The following is a 19,979-nucleotide window of genomic DNA, read 5'->3' on the forward strand; positions in this document are numbered from 1 at the left end:
AGGGCCCTTCCATTCATTTCGTCAGTGAATATTGAGTGTTCCAAGCCCTAAAGGTACACTAGCGAATGAGACAGACAGGGACCCTGCTGTCACGGAGCCCAGTGGCGTACGGCAACATCTACACCATGAATAAAAAAATCAAATGAGGAAGAAATACCTTTGGTGAGGAGGGCTGTGAGGAAAACAAACGGGGCAATGTGAGTGGTGCTGGGAGGGGCCCACATTAGAGGGGCCCTCCAGAGGTTCGTCTGCGGACGTGATGCTTGACCTGCCGTCCAGGTGATCAGGAGGAACCAGCCATTTGAGGCATTCTAGGCAGAGGGAGGAGCAAGTACAAGGGTGTTGAGGCGAGCCAGACCCGGAGTGGTTGAAAGACCGCCATGGCTGGGTTGTCATGAGTGAGGGGCTAAGAGGCACAAATGACAGCAGGGGGGTCAAGACCCAGCTCGTCCTGGCAGTCTGATTCCGAGACTCAGTCCTACTGTGAACACTTCTCTACCCACACAGGGCACAGTTAGATGTCACATGGCCCCAGAGGGAAATAACAGAAGGTCCCAGGAGTCCTACTGGGGTGGGTGTGGTAGTTGAGGCACTGGCAAGATCACAGGGCCTGAAATCAGCAGGGACCGTAATGGCACCAGTGAGCCAGTGCCGTTTTAACGGGGAGATGAAGGCCAAGTTCAACAATCCTGGTCAGCGTGAGCCAGCATGAATCCATCTCCACATTGGCAGAACCACGGATAGCTCCGTGGGACCTGTTGCCTCAAAGAAAAGAAAATGGGCTTCTTGTGAAGCTCGCATATAAAGGCAATATGGACCCCACAGCCTAGAAATCCTGCTTCTGTGGAAAGAAGCCACCAGGAGATCTGCCGGTAGAGTTAAGCAGTGCATGCCTTTTAAATAGGGAGAGAAAAGAGACAGAGAGAAGCAAGAGCAGTTCAAGGGGGAAAGGGGCCAATCCAGAGTCAGCAGGCTTTGTCCTGGCGGAAAGCAGCTACCCAGCCCTCAACAGACCTTCCCTGTGTTGCTGGTCATTCTCACTGTGTTCTGATACAGCGCCAATTAATTCAGTTCGGGGTTAGTAAGTCTTAAAGATCCAGACACTCTCACCTGTTGTGAGCACACTGGCCTGTGTCGTCTGCAAGAACCCCCTCCGCCTGGGCACGCCGCAGCCTCCAGCCCGTCCCCACGCATTTCGCTTTCGTCACGTCACGCTTCAGCTCCGAGTCGGGTGGCCTCCGGCTTGCCTCTCTGCACGGGACTGCTCCCCATGCGGTCTCTTTTTAGGCAGGGAAGTCATCGTTGTCAGCTGTCCCCTCCTCCAGATCAGCAGTCTCTTACCTGGCAGTTGAAGCTCTGTGTTCCTTAAAAGAGTGTGTGAACAGATTCTTGATTTGAACATGTATGCTTTTTTATTTAATGACTTTTATGTGTCATTCATTGTCTCCTGCAGTCTGGCTTTTTTACCCTTAGTACTGAGTGACACTACTTGCCTGAGTTTATAAATGGCTTCTAACCTCCCCTCCCCTTGCCTCTTCTCCTTTCTCCTCCACCTCTCTGAGGCATATGCCACTATTGACATGTCCTCATGGCCACAACATCTTCCCCTTCTTTTGAGGGGAGCTTCTTCCTGCCTTCCTGCTTCCCCGCTGCCTCCTGGCCCTGCACGTGGCTCTCCAGCAGACTCGCTCCTCACTCTTCCCTCTGGAGCTCCTGCTTCTCGATTCAGCCATCCTTTCTGGGCACCAGCTCCTAAGTACTCATCTCCACCCTGACTTCTCCGGCCCCCACTTCTGATCTCTGGAGTGTCTACACCTGAATAATAGCTGTGGATAAAATCAAGTTTCTGTCCCCCTCCCCCAGCTACATGAGACTCCCCTGTGGTGCCCCATCTCCTGGGCACCCAGGCTTAATGGTTCCAGGGTCATCTGTGATCCATGTCCCTGTTACTCAAGAAGTTATCTGGTCATGTTGGCTCTAGTGGCAGTGGAGTGTGTTGAGGATGGTGGATAGAGAGAACACAGATGGGGAAGGTTCTGATGGAGGACAGGTTGAAAGTTAAGAAGGATCCTTGCTAGCCTGCTCAGAAGGACTCAGGACACCCTGTATTCCTGGTAACAGCAGCCTATCAAATGCTCTTTTGATTGAAAATACTTGCCAGCATTGGAATGATAGAGGCCAAGGTAATATTAGCATTTATTGCAACGTGAATCGGTAAAATGGATTATAGAACATCCATTCAGTGGACTGGTATGCAGCCTTAGAAAAGAGCAAGGAAACTAACCCGCTAAGACAAGTTCTAAGATAACTGTCAAATGATAAAAGCAAGACTATGTGAAGTAAACTACCACTTGTGTTTTTTTAAAGGGGGGTGGAAATCTTTTTTTTTTTTTTCATACTTGCTTGTATATACGTCAAGACACTGTGGAAGGATACTGGGAAACCAGACACAGTAGCTAACTGGAGAGTGGGGTCCTGGGCAGATGGAGAGCAGGGGTGGTCTCCATAGATCTTACCATAGATCTTATATTTGTAGATTCTTGAACCGTATGCATGTATTATAACCTCTTCCAAAACTTCAAAAAATTGAATTTTTTTTTTTTTAAAAAAACCTCTAACGTATTTCTTCCAATTGAATGAAAGTCCTGTTGTTTTATCAAGGAGATTATTTGACTTCTCTAGATGTCCAGTCCTGAGTCTTTTCCAGTGGCCTTGGCTTATTTTCTTTCACTGTGGAGGAAATATTTCTGACCTGTAATTCATGTTCTTCTCCTCCAAGAACCTCTGCTAATTTTATTAGTAAAGCTTGATCCAGTTTTCTTACATTTCTTTCTCTTTCTTCTCCTACCTGAAGGCTCTGTATATTCATTACCAGGTGAGATAATATTCAGACAGTTCATGTGAATAGGACTATAATTATTTATTAATACTTGAATTCTTACTCTGACATAACTTGATAACTCTAGGAAAGCATTAAATGAATCTCTTGCCTTTATTATAAGAAATATTAAGTTCAGGAGACCATGTGTTTAAGACCCAGCAACCACGTTGATGCTGAGGAACTGACATAGGAGGGAAAATTAGCAGAACACTTTATACGATAGGAAAGAGAATTGTCTTGAAATTGTACTTAGAAGACTGTTTGAAAAATGTGGAACTGGGACCAGTGGGCAGAGAACAGTTACATCCCAGGGCATCAGAAGAAAGAACTCCTGAGAGGTTTGAGTGCCCACAAGGGGTGGGGGTGGTTTGCAGTGGCGGCCACGGCACCACAGCTTGTGGACCAGCAGAAACAGGTGGTCACCTGGCGTGTCTGTACACATCGATCTTGCATTCAGAAAAAGATTTCAACTGAATGGCAGATAGCTTTGGCTAGAATAATATTTTCTTGAACCAGTTTCCTTTTTTCCTTCAACTTCTCAAGCCTGGAATAGGTACTCTTCATGAGACCCATTCTCTTTTAATCTCATTCTTGAGAGGTCTCGAGTTTTGTAGCTTCTTTTCAGCAAGTACTTTCTATCTTCATTTTTTAGGCAACATAAGCAAGAGGGTGACTTCCTTGTCAGACTTTGAAGGAAAACAAATGCCTTTTAAAAAGCAGACTTTCTAGGGGCACCTGGGTGGCGCAGTCGGTTAAGGGTCTGTCTTGGGCTCAGGTCATGATCCTAGGGTCCTGCCATCGAGTCCGGGCCTTGGGCTCCCTGCTCTGCTGGGAGCCTGCTTTTCCCTCTCCCTCTGCCCTTCCCCCCAGCTCGTGCTCGCTCTCTCGCTCTCTCTTTCTCTCTCTCGTGCTTTCTGTCTCTATCTCAAAGGAATAAATAAAATCTTTTTAAAAATAAAAGTAGACTTTTTAACAGCCTTGCTTTTAAACATTAAGTCGTGGGTTCATAATGAGCGCTTTTACCCAATTCAGAGACGGCACTGGGGAGGGACTTCGTAGCTGGACGTCACAGACCACTGTGATCTCACACTCTCGGCAGGTGCATCTCCCTTTATGGATGCGTTAACAGCCAATGGAACAACCAACATCCAGACATCTGTTACAGGAGTGACAGCTGGGAAAAGGAAATTCATTGACGACAGAAGAGACCAGCCTTTTGACAAGCGGTTGCGTTTCAGTGTGAGGCAAACAGAAAGTGCCTACAGATACAGAGATATTGTCGTCAGGAAGCAGGATGGCTTCACCCACATCTTGTTGTCAACAAAATCATCAGAGAATAACTCACTCAACCCAGAGGTGAGAGACGTTCCTTGGGCTGATTTGTGCTTCATGTTTCTCCATGCCCTTGTCTCTGGCGCCTGCTTTGCGGAAAGGTGCCCTTTCTAACTCGCCTTCTGGGCCATTGCACAGTCCCACCAGAAGGTAGGAAACAGGGGTGAGGCTGGGCGGTCTTGCTGCGTACCACACCGCGCCTACGAGCAGCTGGAGCCGAGCACGCGTGGGGGTCCGCCTGCGTGCTGCAGGGTGCGGCCGTGCGGGGCGCAGGGAGCGGCCACCCCCGGGTCGGTCACCAGCTCTCAGTCTGCGGGGCGGGGGGCTCCCCAGACTCGCATATCAAGTGCGTGCGGGCACGTGCGTTTCTTTAGCTTTGTTCAGACCGGATTCAAACGGCCGGGGTCCCAGGCCCTTCAGAGTGTGTTGGCATCGTTCCTACGGGTGTTCAGCATCGTCCTGGAACTTCGTTCCCGCGGCAGGGACTTCGGCACGTGTTCGTTGCCGGGAGTACCTGGCAAAGCCGGCTTTCAGGGATCCCGGCAGATGGGGGCTTGCAGAGGTTCAGAAACGAACTCTAAAGGCTCTAAGATGAGAAGTATTGGAACCGGCACTGTGCCTTCTTAAAATTCTACATTCTGGTAGTTGTTTTCCACTTGTGAGCAGCTCGGTCAAGTTGTTTCCAGACAAGAAAACCAAACTACACGAAGTTTGTGTGTCTGGCCAGGGTCACATGACAAACCAGTTCAGGGCTGACCCCTGGTCCGTTTTTTGACTGCAGAGTGCCTTCATTGGTTACTTGTAAGTGCTTCATAGAGCTCATTTTCAGGGGCCTTGTGCCCTTCTAAAATGACTCTCTGCTAATGTGCTTATACTTACTACACTTATGCACCAAACTTCTGGGGTTTCTGTCCCAAGTGTGGTAGGCTGGTGTTAAAAGGAAAAAAAGGAAAAAAAAAAAATCAGGGAACCCTGGTTTCTTTCAACTGGTTGAATGTGCCACCTGCTGTCCGAACTGTAGAAATGCCAAGTGGAAATCCTGTGCAGCTTGCCTCATCCGCCGAGAGTCCCAGCGAGTAGAATGTTAAGGAAACTCAGATTTACGGGTCTTTCTGATTTTACTCTGTTCATAATTAGTTATGTAACTTACACTGTCCCCAGCATTCCCGTCTCTGGTTACAGAACAGCAGCAGCTTGTGAATTATTTTACACTGTGGAAGATACAGGGCACGGTATCAGGCTTACACTGCACCCTCTCCGGGTCCAGATTATCCAGGAACAAGATGCTTTTAGGGTTCCGTATCAGAAATACTCTCTGCCACTTTAACTTCTGGTGACTTCCAGGTAATGAAAGAAGTCCAGAGTGCCCTGAGCACAGCTGCTGCCGACGATAGCAAACTCGTGCTGCTCAGCGCCGTGGGCAGCGTCTTCTGCTGCGGGCTCGACTTTATTTATTTTATACGGCGTTTAACAGATGACCGAAAAAGAGAAAGCACCAAGATGGCGGAAGCTATCAGGTATGCACAAATGCTGTGTTTTTAATGGTGGTTTTGAGTGTCCTGCTTTTAGTGTGCCCATCCCTGGCAGAACAGGCGCGAGCAAGCCTCGTGAGTAAAATGCATGTCTCCTTCCACTGAGAGACACCAGTACCAAAATTAATTAAATCATCTGTCTTTTCTGTGGGCCTGGCATAAATTAGTACTTGCCTTGAGCAAATAACTGATTTCAAGGCTGGCTCAAACCCAGTGAGTGCTCAGGGAATGTTCTAATGATTAGCGTGTACAAGAGCATGTAGCCAGAGTTTCCATTATTTGTACTATGAGCGTGTTCTGTCTTCAGCCCTTAAATAAAGATGGATTCTCTTTCACATAATAACTTACCATTTGCTTGACTCCGAAAGAAACTGGCTAGGCTTCATGACAAGCTGGTTCCATAACAGCACATGAAAAGTTTGTGTTAGTACAAGTAGTACACATTCTTGTTCAAGTTCATCCCGAGTTCCAGCTGCCCATAAACCTCGATCATTAGAGTGAAAAGAGGTCCCTTTCTCTCACGTGCTGCCCTCCCCCAGGGACCCACCATTCATTATGTCATCCCAGCCTTTTTCTAAACACTGTCAAATATGCATTCCTTACATAGTAGAGATAATATAGATTTACTTCTAGTTCTGTTAAATAAATGGAACTATACTGTGTGTTCTCTTTGAACTTGCTTTTTCCATTTAACAGTGTGACTTTAGAGATTTCCATTTCTTCTGTTTGGGGATTTTCCACTGCTATATCATAACATTGCAGAAAGCTTCCCTAGAATCACCTAACTCTGCTATAAACATATCCAGGTACATATTCATTCCTCACTTCTCCTGCTAATCACTGTAAGTATAATTAAAGATATCTAATTATTCAAAAATTAATTTTATTTGAAGTGAATGAAAGCCATTCACCAACCAGGAAGACCATTGTACTACCCTTCCCACCTCCCTAACATGACATATCCCTGAGTGACCCCTAAGGGCCCTTTGCATATGCGTTTGCCTTGGTGAGGTCCAGGAGGACGGGAACTTAGACGCACAGACGTGCAAAGTAGACTTGGCCGGATCTTCTCCAGATCCCCACATTGGGGAGTTGAAGTTGAGCTTCTTTGGATGATTAATGGGCTCTGCGTGGCTGAGACCTTGTGCCCTGACCCTGGGGGCACAAGGCTTCCTGGTCCCCCCAAACCATCCTTAAAGGTGCACGTTGGGATTAGTGGAAGTTCTGTGTTGGTGGGTGCAGAGGGCATCTCTCTGATGGACTTCCCATGATGGTTCTGATGGTTGCTGCCCTAATCAGCCCATCAGAAGACTCCCAGAACCCCATACCTTGGGGTTTCCAGGCATTGCCTTGACCTTTCGTAACATTTTTAAGAATTTTCAAAATTAATATATTTTGTCACTGGGTACAGATGTACGCACACATACAAGAGGTTTCTTCGTCTTTTTAAACATTGCCACTTTTTAACTTACCATATGATCATTGTTTTCTTCAAAAATAGTTTGAAATTTTACAGTCTGTTTTAATTAAGTGTTGTCTCTGGTCTCCTAAATAATTTCAAGCTTGTATCCTACTGGATAAGACCATCTTATTACTCAGTTTCAAGTTAAAGTGCTTGATCAGTGCACACAATTACTTGACAGTCGGTCCTTCCAAGACAACTTGCAGGTATTCCTGCTTGTTCACCCATCCCATCCTTTCAGGATGAAGTACATGGGTTTAATTTTCATTTTTCAAATACAAACTGTTGTGCCTCGGGCAGCGACTTTGTGGATTTTCTGTAAGCTCACACTGACTTTACACATAATACTGTGATTTGGGGGAGCTCTGCTGTAATGAGAATCAGATTTGTCAGCCAGCGTCTTCTGTGTTCTGGCTCCATTCTCCCCAGAGACGCTTCCCTAAGCTCCACTCCTAAATCTCAGTGTCTCAACCCTAGTCCGGCCCACTCCTCCCGAGTTGAATTGCCCTTGACAGTGCTTGAGGCTTGCATTGTTGGTGTTAGAAAATACAGAGGAAAGATGGATGGAGAGACCACATTTGTGGAACCTTTAGGTAACTTCAGGTGTTTATTTCTGTCAGCTGCCCACTCCTGTTACTTGTCCAGACCCTCTCCCCTCTCACTCTCCTCGCCCCCCACGAAATAGCTTTTCTACAAAAAGGCCAAATCCTGCTTTAGGGAAACCCACTTGGTTCTTCTTTAAATGAATATATTTTTATCAATGTGAATTTTTCCTCATGTACTCTGGCAAGATACGAAAATAATGAGTTATACCAGATTCACTTAACCTTTGCTCTTGCTCGTTTGCATTTAAATTAATTTTTATATGTATAAGATCAGCTTTACGTGTAAAGCTATATATTATTTCTGTGTGTCTTCAATTTCGTAAAACTTTGGGGCAAAGAACGTCACTATAGCAAGTTCCCCCCATAAAAAGTGGGAAATAGGAAGATGAGGTTTGAATTCGATTGTCAGGTGTCTACGACAGCTAATTCCGTTATCGGGACTGCTGGCCGTAATCAGTTTGCAGATTCATTGTAATAAAAACATTCAGCACATTAGTGATAAAAATAAAATGATTATAAATCATTTTTATAACATTAGGCTTTTGAAGTCTGCGGGAACCAGTTGCTGGCTCCTAGTATCTAAAGGACTGGGAGCCTCCTCGCCCCAGAAGGCAGGCATCTTCTTCCCCCATGGAGTGAGAGGAGCAGAGATGCGGGGAGCAGAGCACCTGACCTCTCCCCATTCAGTCCTGTCCAGACATTCCCATTGAAGGGCGAGCTCCCTTGAAAACGGGCAGTGAACTACCTATTGAAACTTCAGATCCTGGTAGCCTCGTTGTCCCCAAATAATTCCTACACTATTGTTCTTAGGTGACTTTCTAACTTTTTTGGTGATATCCATGAAGTAGTAAACGTTCTTCAAAAGAACGGATAGAAGTTTGCTTTTGTTGAATTAGACGTCTTTTTAAACTCATTTTATGACAAATATAATTTCTTCTTTCCCTGCCATACCCACCACAGCCTTTATAGCTCAGTTCATAATTTCCAGAAAGCTGAAATTTAAATTCAGTATGTTGCATTGAGCACATTGGAACAGTCACGCATTTTGATTTTAGGTTCTGAGGTAGACTTGTTCTGCACCCCCTAAAAGCAGCGGACTGGCCCTTCTTGAAGGCCAGGCTCTTGAGCGGTGTCTTGGGGCCCGGAGGCAGCCCCCGCCTCCCTGTCCCTGGTCGCAGTGTGGCCAAGCTTCTGTGGCTCTGGAAAGTTTCCACTAAACAGAAAAAAGCATTTCTGTCAAGTTTGTTTTTGTCGTTGCTGTTGTTGTTGTTTAAAAAAAAAAAACAAACAGATTTTTCTGTAGGCCATGCTCCTTTCTGACATCTCCGAGCTCACGTATCCGAATGTTCGGCTGGGTGCTCTGAAAGGGGAAATGATCTTCGCTGAGCGAACCAGTGAATTCCTACCCCTCCCAGAAGTGGCCACCAGTTGCAGATGAAGTTATCATTCCAGGCAAAAATAAAAATAACTTGGGGGTGGGGGTGGGGGTGAAGAATCAGCTTCAAACAATTCTCCAGTCTTTGGTTTTACAATATCTATTTTAGAAGCATTTTTTTTCCTTTTATACAAACATGTGACGTGAGAAGGAACACTGCCTTGTGGAATGATTGATTGCTTTGACCATTTCTCTGTAAAGTCACTCTCTTACTGCAGTATTTGCTCATTTCTTTCATGTTACTCTGCCATCCTAGTCATGGTTTCCAGATGTTGTTAGCACTAGCCCAGCTCCTCCTGGGCCCTGTTCACATGAGGCAGATGAAAGCAGGGTGACTCCAGGGCACCCGGGGACATATTTTGAAGACGTCTGCTCTGTATCATGGAGACCTTTTCGAGAGTCCTTGGTAACTGAGCATAGAAAATGTATTTCCATCGTGTCATTGACCCCAGATCCTCCAAAAGTGGCACAGGTGACGTAGCTGCACGTAAATTGTCTACATTATTTCAGGAACCTGTTGAAAAGGTTGCCTGGCTCTCTCTGTGTCATTAAAACCTAGTGTGATCCTTCTAACAGTGCCTCAGGCTCTCATTTAGAAAGTCTTACTGCAACTCATTCATTTGAATGAGCCAATTCTTACTCAATGTAAAGATCCCACAAACCTTAGGGGGCCTTGGGGGCTGGGCCGAGGTCTGCAGTGGCTGCAGGGTGCCTTTGAGAACACTCCGTGCAGCTAGGCGTGCAAGCTGCCAGATTCTGCAGTGCGTCCTCTCTTCTGTTCTTTGCACACGCGCGCGCACACACACGTCCCAAACCTGTCCCCCCCCCCCAAAAAATATATGACCCTTTGTGTCGCTATTTGGGGAGATGGGGAGACCATTTAAGATGTTGAGTCATGATTTCCAGAGATAATCTGAATAGATTTGCTGAATTGCAGAGAGTAACCAAATTATTTCTGGTACTGAAGATGGGGGTCAGGCTTAGAATTCTGTAATTCTGAGCTAGAACTCTGACTGCCTTAAAGGAATTATCTTCTCTTTTTGTTGGTGCATGTTTGTCTTTTTCTTCACCATGTTAAATCATAACAAGCAGCAACCTCTGAACATAAAATTAGATTCTAGTGGTAGGAAGAAGATGCACATTCCCTGTATGGCGTGGCATCAACCTACCCTAAATTGAAAAGCAGCCTACTTTTCCAGTCTGATCCTAAAACAAATCCAAAAATAGCATTGGCTCGGTTTTGAAATCCACATCCTCTGTGAAGGCTGCCCTACCCCTAGTCTTGCTCTACTTTGCAGCCCTGCTGTAATCGTAATCCGCAGCGCACAGCGGGACACACAGTGGTGGACGGGCAGTGTCTCTGCTGCTCGCTGTTCTTCCTCGGATCTCCAGTCTTAAACCAGCCTGGAAGCTTCTTGTTTCTGCACGCCCAAGTCATTCCATCTAATTCTGGACAAACTCAGGAAATCTCTGGTGTTTCCAAATAGTCAATGAGTTGTCTGAAATCACATACCAAGTCCAGAACCCGACCCCATGGGTCGTAACCCCAGCCTCCTAGTCTTTGCTCAACACCAGGCAATCTTGGTAGGCCCCGTGCCAGGTTTTCTTTGGGAGAGCTTCTAGATTGATCATCGGAACCCCACGGTGTTTTGGGGGCTCCTTATGTCTTAAAGGGAAGGAAGGTTGTGGAGAAAGATGGATTAGTCCTAGAACCCAAGAGCCAGCTGCAAATCCAAGAGCAGCCTCTGACGACATCACCCGCAGTCTTCACACAGGTCCTGTAGCCGCTCCAGCACTGCGTCCAGGGCATCGTCGGCCCTTTATAACAGTAAATAAGACCAGGGCCACTTCTAGGAGAAGGCCTTCAACGAATCTCAACTTATACTGATTTCCATAGAGTTTACCTCTTGGTATATTGAATCTATAATAGTGGATTTTTCTGTTGCTCAAATACACAATGTTTTGAGTAATTTCCCATTTATTTTTCATTTTAGAAACTTCGTGAATACTTTCATTCAGTTTAAGAAGCCTATCATTGTAGCAGTGAATGGCCCAGCCATTGGACTGGGAGCCTCCATATTGCCTCTTTGTGATGTGGTTTGGGCCAACGAAAAGGCTTGGTTTCAAACACCCTATACTACCTTCGGACAGAGTCCAGATGGCTGTTCCACCGTTATGTTTCCCAAGATTATGGGAGGAGCATCTGTGAGTACCTCTTTTTTAAAAATTATTCTAGAAAACTTCCTGAAGAAATCCAGTTCGGTCATTGTTTTTCTAAATATGTACAGGGTGTCATTTTGTGGGGACTTCCTTTCAAACGCACTTGTAGTTCAATTCTGTTCATTAACTCATATTCTCAATTCATGAAATCATGGGAGGTTTTCATATTTTGGTTCGTAGAACATTTATGGACACTGGGTTGCATCATTTCCTAGAGAAGGATCTTATTCAGTGAGCAGTCTCTCTCTGCGTAATTGACACCGATATCCATTATTAGTAAATACTCAGTTTGTAACCCAAACAGCAGAGTGTGCCATCAAAAGGTTCTTGACCTAATAACCTAAACGCTGCACTTTTAAGAGAAAGCGTGAAAGCCCTAAGTTGGTTAGGATAAAAGAAGTCTTTCCATCTGATTGTGGAGCTTTATTTTTTTTTTTAACCAATTAAGCCATCCATAATAAGTGTATGTGTTTGTAGCTTTTGATTTTTTTCAAGCAATTACACACATTGCATTTCTTACTCCCTGAAGTAGGGCAAGGGATGGCGTCATGGATTGGGGTCTCCACAAGCCACACTGAGGTAGAGTTTGGCATGGTGGACAAATATTCGCTAGTCCACACCTATCGGCAGGATGGTAGCAGTCAGGGGTCTGCACAGAGGAAGGCAGGCCCAGCAAAGCTTGGGCCACCTATGGGGAGCTCTGGGGCATGTATGGCCTGTCACAGTTGTCCACACTGGACTGAAATGGCTGGTTCCTTTATGACCGTCATCACCGAGTGTGGGCTGCCCAGGAAGAGCGCCATGACCGTGCATGAAGGGGCTCTCTGCAGCAGAGGGCGTCCCCGAAGGGGCTGAGGGCTGGCTGCTGACAGCACTCTCAATAGCTGGGACAGCAAGACCTCCCTTGGATGGACCTCCGCGGCACATCCCCATGGCCACCACAGTTCACCCCTTGACCCTTCGCATCCCCCTCTTCATACACATTAAAGGGGGGCCACGATTCCTGGGGAAAGACGTAGAGGAGAAGGATTAGCCACTGACGACTGTTAGAGGCAAGAACTGCCTAGATGTTAAAGTTAGCAGGTAAAAGTATGATGAGAAAATGAATATTTGCATTCTCTCATTATTTATGAGTGGTCAGAGTCCCCAGAAATAAGACCCGTCGTTGGCCCCAACCTGCTGCAGTGAGAATGACGTGGTGTCGCTCCACCAGAGTCTTGCCACATGGGCATCCCCTCCGTCCGGTCTGGAGAGAACACCAGACAGGCCCGGACTGGAACACAGTCTGCAGATACCATGCAGGGCCCTGCCAAAGTGCCACGTGGTCAGACAACTCACCGGAAGACCTAGGCGCCACCCCACACTGAGGGGCACAGAGGGGCCTGAGAGCTCCGTGCACATGCAGGGATCTCAGACCCAGTTCGGGGTCAGAGGAAGGACTTTTATAGGACAAACTGCGAACTTTGCAGACGGTCTGTGGTTTGACTCATAATACTGTGGTGATGGTAATTTTCCCGTTTTGATCATTGTAAGATGTCATAGATGTTAATGTTAGAGCTGGATAAAGGGTTTGTCCTCTCTCTATAACTTTTATAAGCTTCCCATAAGTCCAAATTTATTCCCAAAACAGAGTTTGAAAGAAAGAGGAAGTTCACTGGGCCCGCACAGCCACCATTGCCACATCTGGTCTCAAAGCCACCCCCACCCTTGTCTTCTCCCTTCCTGTTCTAGAACGTCCCACCCACCCAAGCTGCCACCTCTGCTGGCCTCAGTGACCACCCTGTGGTGGGATGCTGCTCCCCCCACCCCGAGTTGCTGCACTTGTGCGTTTGTGGCTGCGTCTGGGCGGCCGAGGACCAAAGGGCTCCCAGTGGACACCAAGTGCCCAGGTGGTAGCAGTCATAGCCTGAAGTTCATTGGGACCCTTGCTGCGTCTACGGGCCAGGTGTGCTCCCTCGGGGACCAGCAGAGCCCAGTTTCAAAGGCAGGAGGCACAGTGGCCCTCAGGTCATTGGTGGGCAGCGGGGGCAGTGGCAGGTGCAGCCATGCCCCTTCCCATCCCTCGTTTCCCAGTCCTGAGTGTTCTTTCTGTCGGGGACATGGTACCATATCAAGGTCTTCGATGCGCTGTATACGCTGTAACTCAGAAGAGGTGCCGCCTCCAAGCTGGTACTCCCCCTGCACCTCCGACCATCCCAGCGCTCCACCAGCAGCGGCCTCTGGAGTTGTCGAACATGACACGGCCAGAGGACCCCATGGTCATGGGCCCGCTCCCCCAGCCCCTTTGCTGTGAGGGGGTTCTGGTCTGGCACACCCCATGCACTTCATGAGCCTCGGAGAGCGGTGCTTGTGAGGACCCCGGGCAGGAAAACAAACCCAGAACAGAGTGAGCATCTGTTCCCGTGACAACAGTCAGCGGGCCACCACGCGGCCGACCAGCTAGTCCCCGGAGTGATGCCAAGTAGGTGGCTCAACATTGGTGTCTTGCTGGAGGCTGGATGTCCGCGGTGACTGTAACTGAGTCAGCCTCCATGAGTCAGAGCCTGTGCCCTTGAGCTCCATCTCCCACACACCCCACAGCCACTCCGTCCACGTGCTTGTGCCAGCACGTGACCAAGACTCGTCTCCCAGAGCTGTTTGGTTCCTCCCTGTGATGCATGCTTCCTGTTGGACGCTGAGGTCACGCAGCCATGTACACACTTCCTCGGCCATCGACATGCCAGGCCCGTTGTCCCCGACCTTCCAGGCCCCTGACCAGCCAGCCAGGCTGTTCGCCACTGCCCAGGGTCACTGCACGCTCCCATCTTGATCCACCTCTCCTTCCACACCAGGTGGTGGACGAGGCACACCCCCTACTGGGGAGCGTTTCCCTTCGGGGGAGGCTCCAGGGCACTTGCCAGCTGTGTTTCAGTCTGCACACCCAAAAACGGAGCCAGCCCATGCACAAACCAGCTCACCCGTCCGGACTCCCCCATGTGGCCGGCGGTGTGAGCTGAGGCAGGACCCTGGTGCAGCAGTGGTGGGTGACGTGGGGGTCCGGGCCCCCCATGCGGTTCGCCCATGCCCTCTGCTGTCTGTGCCTGACCCCAGCTGTGCGCCTTGTGGCTCGCCTTACACCTAGCAGGCCTGATGGGACTCGGCTCTTGGGGACATCTCCGATGTGTGGTCTTTTGGTGTCCCGTGGCTAGGCGTTCCACCTCCACCAGGGTTCAGTAACACTCCAGAATTGTTTTTTAAGAGGCACGTTCTTCTCTGCCGTGAACAGCACAGGCTCGCTCCTGCGTTGTCATCTCTCTGGCATGTGCCCCAAGCTCCTGGAGGCCTCTCGTCCCACCGGCTCCACAGTCAGGCCTGGCAGCTCTGCCATTTCAGCTCCACTTAGCCTGGGCCACCACCCGCTCCGTGCTTCTAGGAGCCATCCCAGTAGCAAGATCACACCGTCTGCCGGGGCCCAGCCAGGCAGTTACATCTTGTATCTCAGGAGAGCTCCCAAATCAGCAAACTCCCCTGTCCAACTTTGCGTTCTGGTTCCAAGTCAGGCACCCTTAGAATTCAGGCCCCCGTGTCTTCCTGCAGCTCCTTGGAGGGAGGAAGCAAGTTATAGGCCTAGTGGCCAGGAGAGGAAGCCGGGCAGGACTTGAGGGAAGCGATGCCGTCTTGCGGAGAGAGACCTCTGCATTGTCTCCAAGCAAGATGGCAACACTTGTTCCTGATGGGGACAGAGGGGTCAGAAGAGTCTGGGGTTCAACTTGGGGATGTCCACCTGGAGTCCCTGTTCGAGGTTTAAAGGGTCTCCTCCTCCCTCCCCTCCCCACCGAGCCCAGCAGATCCTCCTTGGTGGGTGACTTGCCTTGCCTGGAGCTGGGCCACTCAGATTAGTAAGTCCTGGGTCTGGATCTGCGCTTTCTCTGCCTTCTTGCTACCCAGCAGCCCCTCTGCTTGCGTCAGTGGCAAATAGCAGTTACTGTGCGGGTTTTCGCACTTGAACCACCACCAGTGCCGGGTGCTTGGGGTGCTCTACCAGCCCTTGAGGGGTGCTCTTTGCCAGCCAGCCAGGGAGCTATCTTGCTCCCAAAGCCCTCTCATCGCCACTTCTTCTCCCATTCCCACCTGTGACAAGTTAGTTTTTCTGGAAACGGAGGCCGAGTTGGATTTGGGCAAGCAGGACACAGGGTCCACCTCTGTGGCAGGGCAGGGAGGAGGCAGGACTGGGCAGAGGGCAAAGGTGAACCGTGGTACCGCCCTGGCAAAACTCCCCCTGAGCCCACAGGGAGTCCTGGGGCACATGTGGCTGCCCCTGCTCTTCCGGGGGCCCCGCCGCAATCAGAGCCTCCTCTGCGGGTGTGGCCACTCTGAGGAGCTCTCCCAGAAGGCCCCTGCGAACGGCACCCCTGGCAGTGGGACAGCAAGTGTTTCCTGGGCCGAGGCCACCGGGCGGCACGTCTGCGTCCACCCCAGGATGGTGCGCCGTGTTTCACAGATGAGGAGCTGGGGCCCCATGTGGGTCACTGGTCTTGTTTGCACCATGCTGCCCCCACCTAACAGTTATTACTACCTGGTTCTGGTGGTAGAGTCGTTATCGGGAAAATTACTTTAAGTTCATTTTAAGTTATTACTGTAAAATAGATCATTTCCTAACAGTTGCTGCCCGTTCTGGGAGCAAAGACGCCTTGTCATGGGTCAAAGCCTTTTACGTGCATCCTGAGTCTTACCCTAGCGAAGACTGAAATAACCGTGTGGTGCAAGGAGCTGTGTGACGTTGATGCGGGTACCCGGGAAGAGCAGATTGGGGGGAATACTAAACCTGACATCTAAGCCCATTTTGGGCAAAGGCATTCTGAAATTGGAGTCCTTAGGCCAAAAGCTGCTAAGAGGTGGAACCCTTAGAGCCCACTGCACTCAGGACCAGAAAGAACGGGAAGCCGTGACGAGACGAATGCCTGCTCGCCCGGCAGGTGCATTTTCCCTCACGGGACCCGTCTTGAAAACACATCACTTTTTGCTTCTCGTGATCTCCTGGTGCCACTCGTGCACACGGTGGTTCTCAGCCGGGGTGCCGTGTCCCATGTCCCCTTCCCCGTGGTCACGCACTGCAGCGTCTAGAGACTAGCCTGTCACAGCAGAGGCGGTGCTGGCAGCTCGAGAGCTGGGTGCCGCTTGGCATCCCACAAATCACACGACAGCCTCCTCGCCACGCTGGCTGGACCAGAATGTGGTTAGCGCCTGGCTGAGAAACCCTGCCCTGAAGCAAGAGTGGAGCTCAGGGTCTACTCAGCAAGTGCAGAGTGTTTGACTAAAACCTGTCTGCAGAAAGTAAGTAAGTGCTGCTGGGGAGAGGCATGCATGCTGCGACAGCGCCCACTGAAAGTGACACCCCCCCGGATGCCAAGTCCCCTTGGTGAGCTTTTGGTGTGTGTGAGCTTCCGGCAGCCTGAGGCAAGGCTGTACAGGTTTGGTTTTCCACCAGGGTTTGTGCACAGCTCTGCAGGAAGGCTAAGCCAGAGAGGATCGTGTTCCCAGGGCAGGAGAGTGCAGCCAAAGCAAGCTGTGAGAGCTGTCCTCTCCTGGTAGTCGCGGGCCAGCCTCTCTGGAGCGAAGCTGTGGTCACAAGACACGCGGGTCAGCGTCGTCGGACTGTATTCCTCTACAGCTTAGTCCTCCTTGTCCCCAGTAAACATTCAGGGCACGCCCGCTGGGTGCCCAGCACCACACCGTCACCATCCTGTGGCTCGGGCACTGTGAGTGACACCCTACAGAGCCTCACTGAGGAGGACACAAAGCTGGTGAACGTGGGCTTCCACTGATAAAGCTGGCAGCTCTCATTCCGGATGGTGTGACGCTGGAGAGATGCCCAGTGAATGGCTGATGTCCTCGCCCCGAATTTACCAGAGAGGAGGCCGCTCTGGGGAGTTGCGAGCCTGACCCGAGGGAGTAAGTGGCAGAGCCGCTGCCTCCACAAGGTTCAGAGCTCCCCAACCCGCGACGCCTGGGTGGCTCAGTTGGTTAAACATTTGCCTTCGGTTCAGGGTATCCCAGGGTTCTGGGATCAAGTCCCGCATCAGACTCCTTGCTCAGCAGGAAGCCTGCTTCTCCCTCCCCCTGCTTGTGTGTGCTGTCTTTTGGACAAATAAATAAATAAAATCTTTGAAGAAAAAAAAAAAAAAAAAAAAACCTCCCAACCCCCCCTGCCCAAGCTGGTCAGGTTTCCTCACCACACCTCTTAATGTGGTCTTTTGGGCTGAAAGAAAAGGGAACTCTACTTTTCTTTGGCATTTCTCACTTGTCTGGGTAGTTAGGCTATAACTTTTTAAAAACAGTTGGCAATCTTGGAACAAAATGGCAGCCAGTAGATTTCCAATGACCATGTCTTTGCAAGTCTGTTTCTTGGGTAGAAGTTAGAAGCCTCTCCCGTTAAAACTACTAGAATGGAGCATATGAGAACTTGCTCATTCCAATTGCGTGTATTTAATCTTACTAACCTTATGGTATTATTTGTTGACTATAATTTAAACCAACTGCCTGCCCGTACTTACACGAGGAGTATTAACAGCCTTGAGTCAGTCACACTCATGCTCTTGGGTGAAGTCCGAAATGCCCTTTGTTGTCCTGCACGTCCAGCCATCAGGAACAGAGAAGACTAAGTAGGGAAAGACTCTCCAGGGACCGCAGCCACGGAGTTCGCCCAGCTCCAAAAGGAGTACGCGGTGGCAGTGACAGCTCCCCGCGTGGTGGGAGACTGTTCTGACAGCCCGGCTGGCTGGTGAGAAGCAAGGGAAGGGGGAAGGGAGGAAGAGAACAGTGGTGGGGCTCTGTTGTACGTCCAGACGGCAAGGAGTAAGATTCAGAGAAGTGACGGGTGGGGGACAGGCCCGCAGAGGGGCCGGAGAGGGAGCACGTGAAGGAGACTTGCTCTCCCCCATACCCCACTCTCAACAGGCACACGTTCACATCCACAGCGCGAGCTAAGATCCTGTGGTTCAGGCTGGTCTTGGAAACTCACTTCGCACTTCACTTAAGTGATGTAGTTGTGGTGTGGTCTTCACTGTGTACAGAGAAGAGAGAAGCACAAACTAGGAAAACCATAGAGCACTCCCCACCAGGTCCTCCTCCCAGCACTCCCGTCACCCTTTCTCATCGCGTTTGGATCCGTTTTCAAAAGAAGTATCTTAACAGCTAACAGTAAGCTGAAGTCAGGCTTCTAAACACATTGTTTATTTTAGACCTTCTTTTTACCGAGAAGAGGAGGTTCAGTGCAGGGGTTTTCAAAGAGAACATCTCTGAGCTCTGCACACATTCATGCCTTTGTCCAAGACTTGGCACAAATAACAGGTCCATGTTGGGGCCAAAATAAGTCATGAGTGTGAAGAACTTCAGTCCTCCTTGTGGGGACCCAGCTCTCCACCCTGTTTTCCATCCTCTGCCCGTGTTGAAAGGGTAGTGAGTCACCAGACGTTTCCTTTGCCAGCTCTTTTTACTTGGTTGTCGTCCACACTGTGCATTTCATGTGCAGTACACGTCTCGATGCATTTACAGGAGGCTTTTCATAACAGTATTTTACCTCTTTTGGAAAAGGAGCGTCACCTCCCAAGAGTATGCTTTTCCCTGAGTCACACTAGATTATGGTCAGGTCTTCATCGTGACCGTCAGATTCTTTGGGAAAGTTATCAGTGCAAGATAAACTGCAGACAGGAAATTGTCACATCAGACGAGTGCAAAGTTTCCTTGTCAGATAGGTTTTCTCCCTATTTGGATATCTGAGCCTGTGATTTGAATGAACTAAACTCCATGCACATAGTGTTGAGACCTTAAGTGATACGGAATCCAAGACAAAGTTAAAGTCAGTTTCATGCATGTACATACACACACGTACATATATACTTTTTTTTTTTTAACAAAAACAAATTAATTTCCTCCATTGAGTCATTTGAGGTGACCATAGTTGGACCCTTCTGAGAAGACCTCAGTAGTGGTCATTTTGGATGCATTCAGGTCCTGAATAGTTTCTTACTTTAATGTCCAAGTGGTAAAATGTGGCCTTCTAAGTTCTACTCGAGCAGAAACATACTGCCCTTAGAACTTTGTATATGGAGAAGAAATCACCATTGGCCTCTCTCTGATAATGGAGAATATTGATTAGTAATTCTGTGACTGATTAAATCCCTGAAACTACAAATTGTCTAGTTTTGCTTATGCCTCAGTTTCCCAGGATCCTCTTTTGTGTATTAAATGACTTCACACATGGGAATAGCCACTGGGAAGGAGGAGGCCACTGGGAAGGAGGGCAGCTTCGAGCTCCCAACAAGTAGGCCTTCTCTAAGTGAGATGCTTGGTTATGCCTACGTGATTCTGTATTACATCCTAAAATAAGCCTGACTTTTTTTTTTTTAATTCCCCATCAGCGCGTTACTTCTCACCTGCGTAGTTGATCGTGCCTTGTTGGGTTTCTTTCCGAGCACAAGCTCCGGAACAGCGCACTTGAGAAGGAACCCTGGAGGAAGCACAGCGAGTCCCC

The 19,979-nt window shown here is 49.1% G+C and overlaps 1 protein-coding gene across 2 annotated transcripts in view; it reads left to right on the top strand.

Annotated features, from left to right (window-relative positions):
- Positions 1 to 19,979, top strand: part of CDYL (chromodomain Y like) — a 173,596-nt gene that overhangs the window by 150,797 nt on the left and 2,820 nt on the right. The window contains exons 3-5 of one of the 2 annotated variants that reach the window (XM_026511423.4): positions 4,047 to 4,237; positions 5,558 to 5,730; positions 11,242 to 11,452. In XM_026511423.4, the coding sequence (XP_026367208.2) occupies positions 4,047 to 4,237; positions 5,558 to 5,730; positions 11,242 to 11,452 (575 nt within the window). Of the gene's footprint in view, positions 1 to 3,980; positions 4,238 to 5,557; positions 5,731 to 11,241; positions 11,453 to 19,979 lie in introns of both variants that reach the window. The other variant, XM_026511422.4, reaches the window with a different exon arrangement.

This window comes from Ursus arctos, unplaced genomic scaffold, assembly GCF_023065955.2.
Source record: "Ursus arctos isolate Adak ecotype North America unplaced genomic scaffold, UrsArc2.0 scaffold_31, whole genome shotgun sequence".
Lineage (NCBI taxonomy): Eukaryota > Metazoa > Chordata > Mammalia > Carnivora > Ursidae > Ursus > Ursus arctos.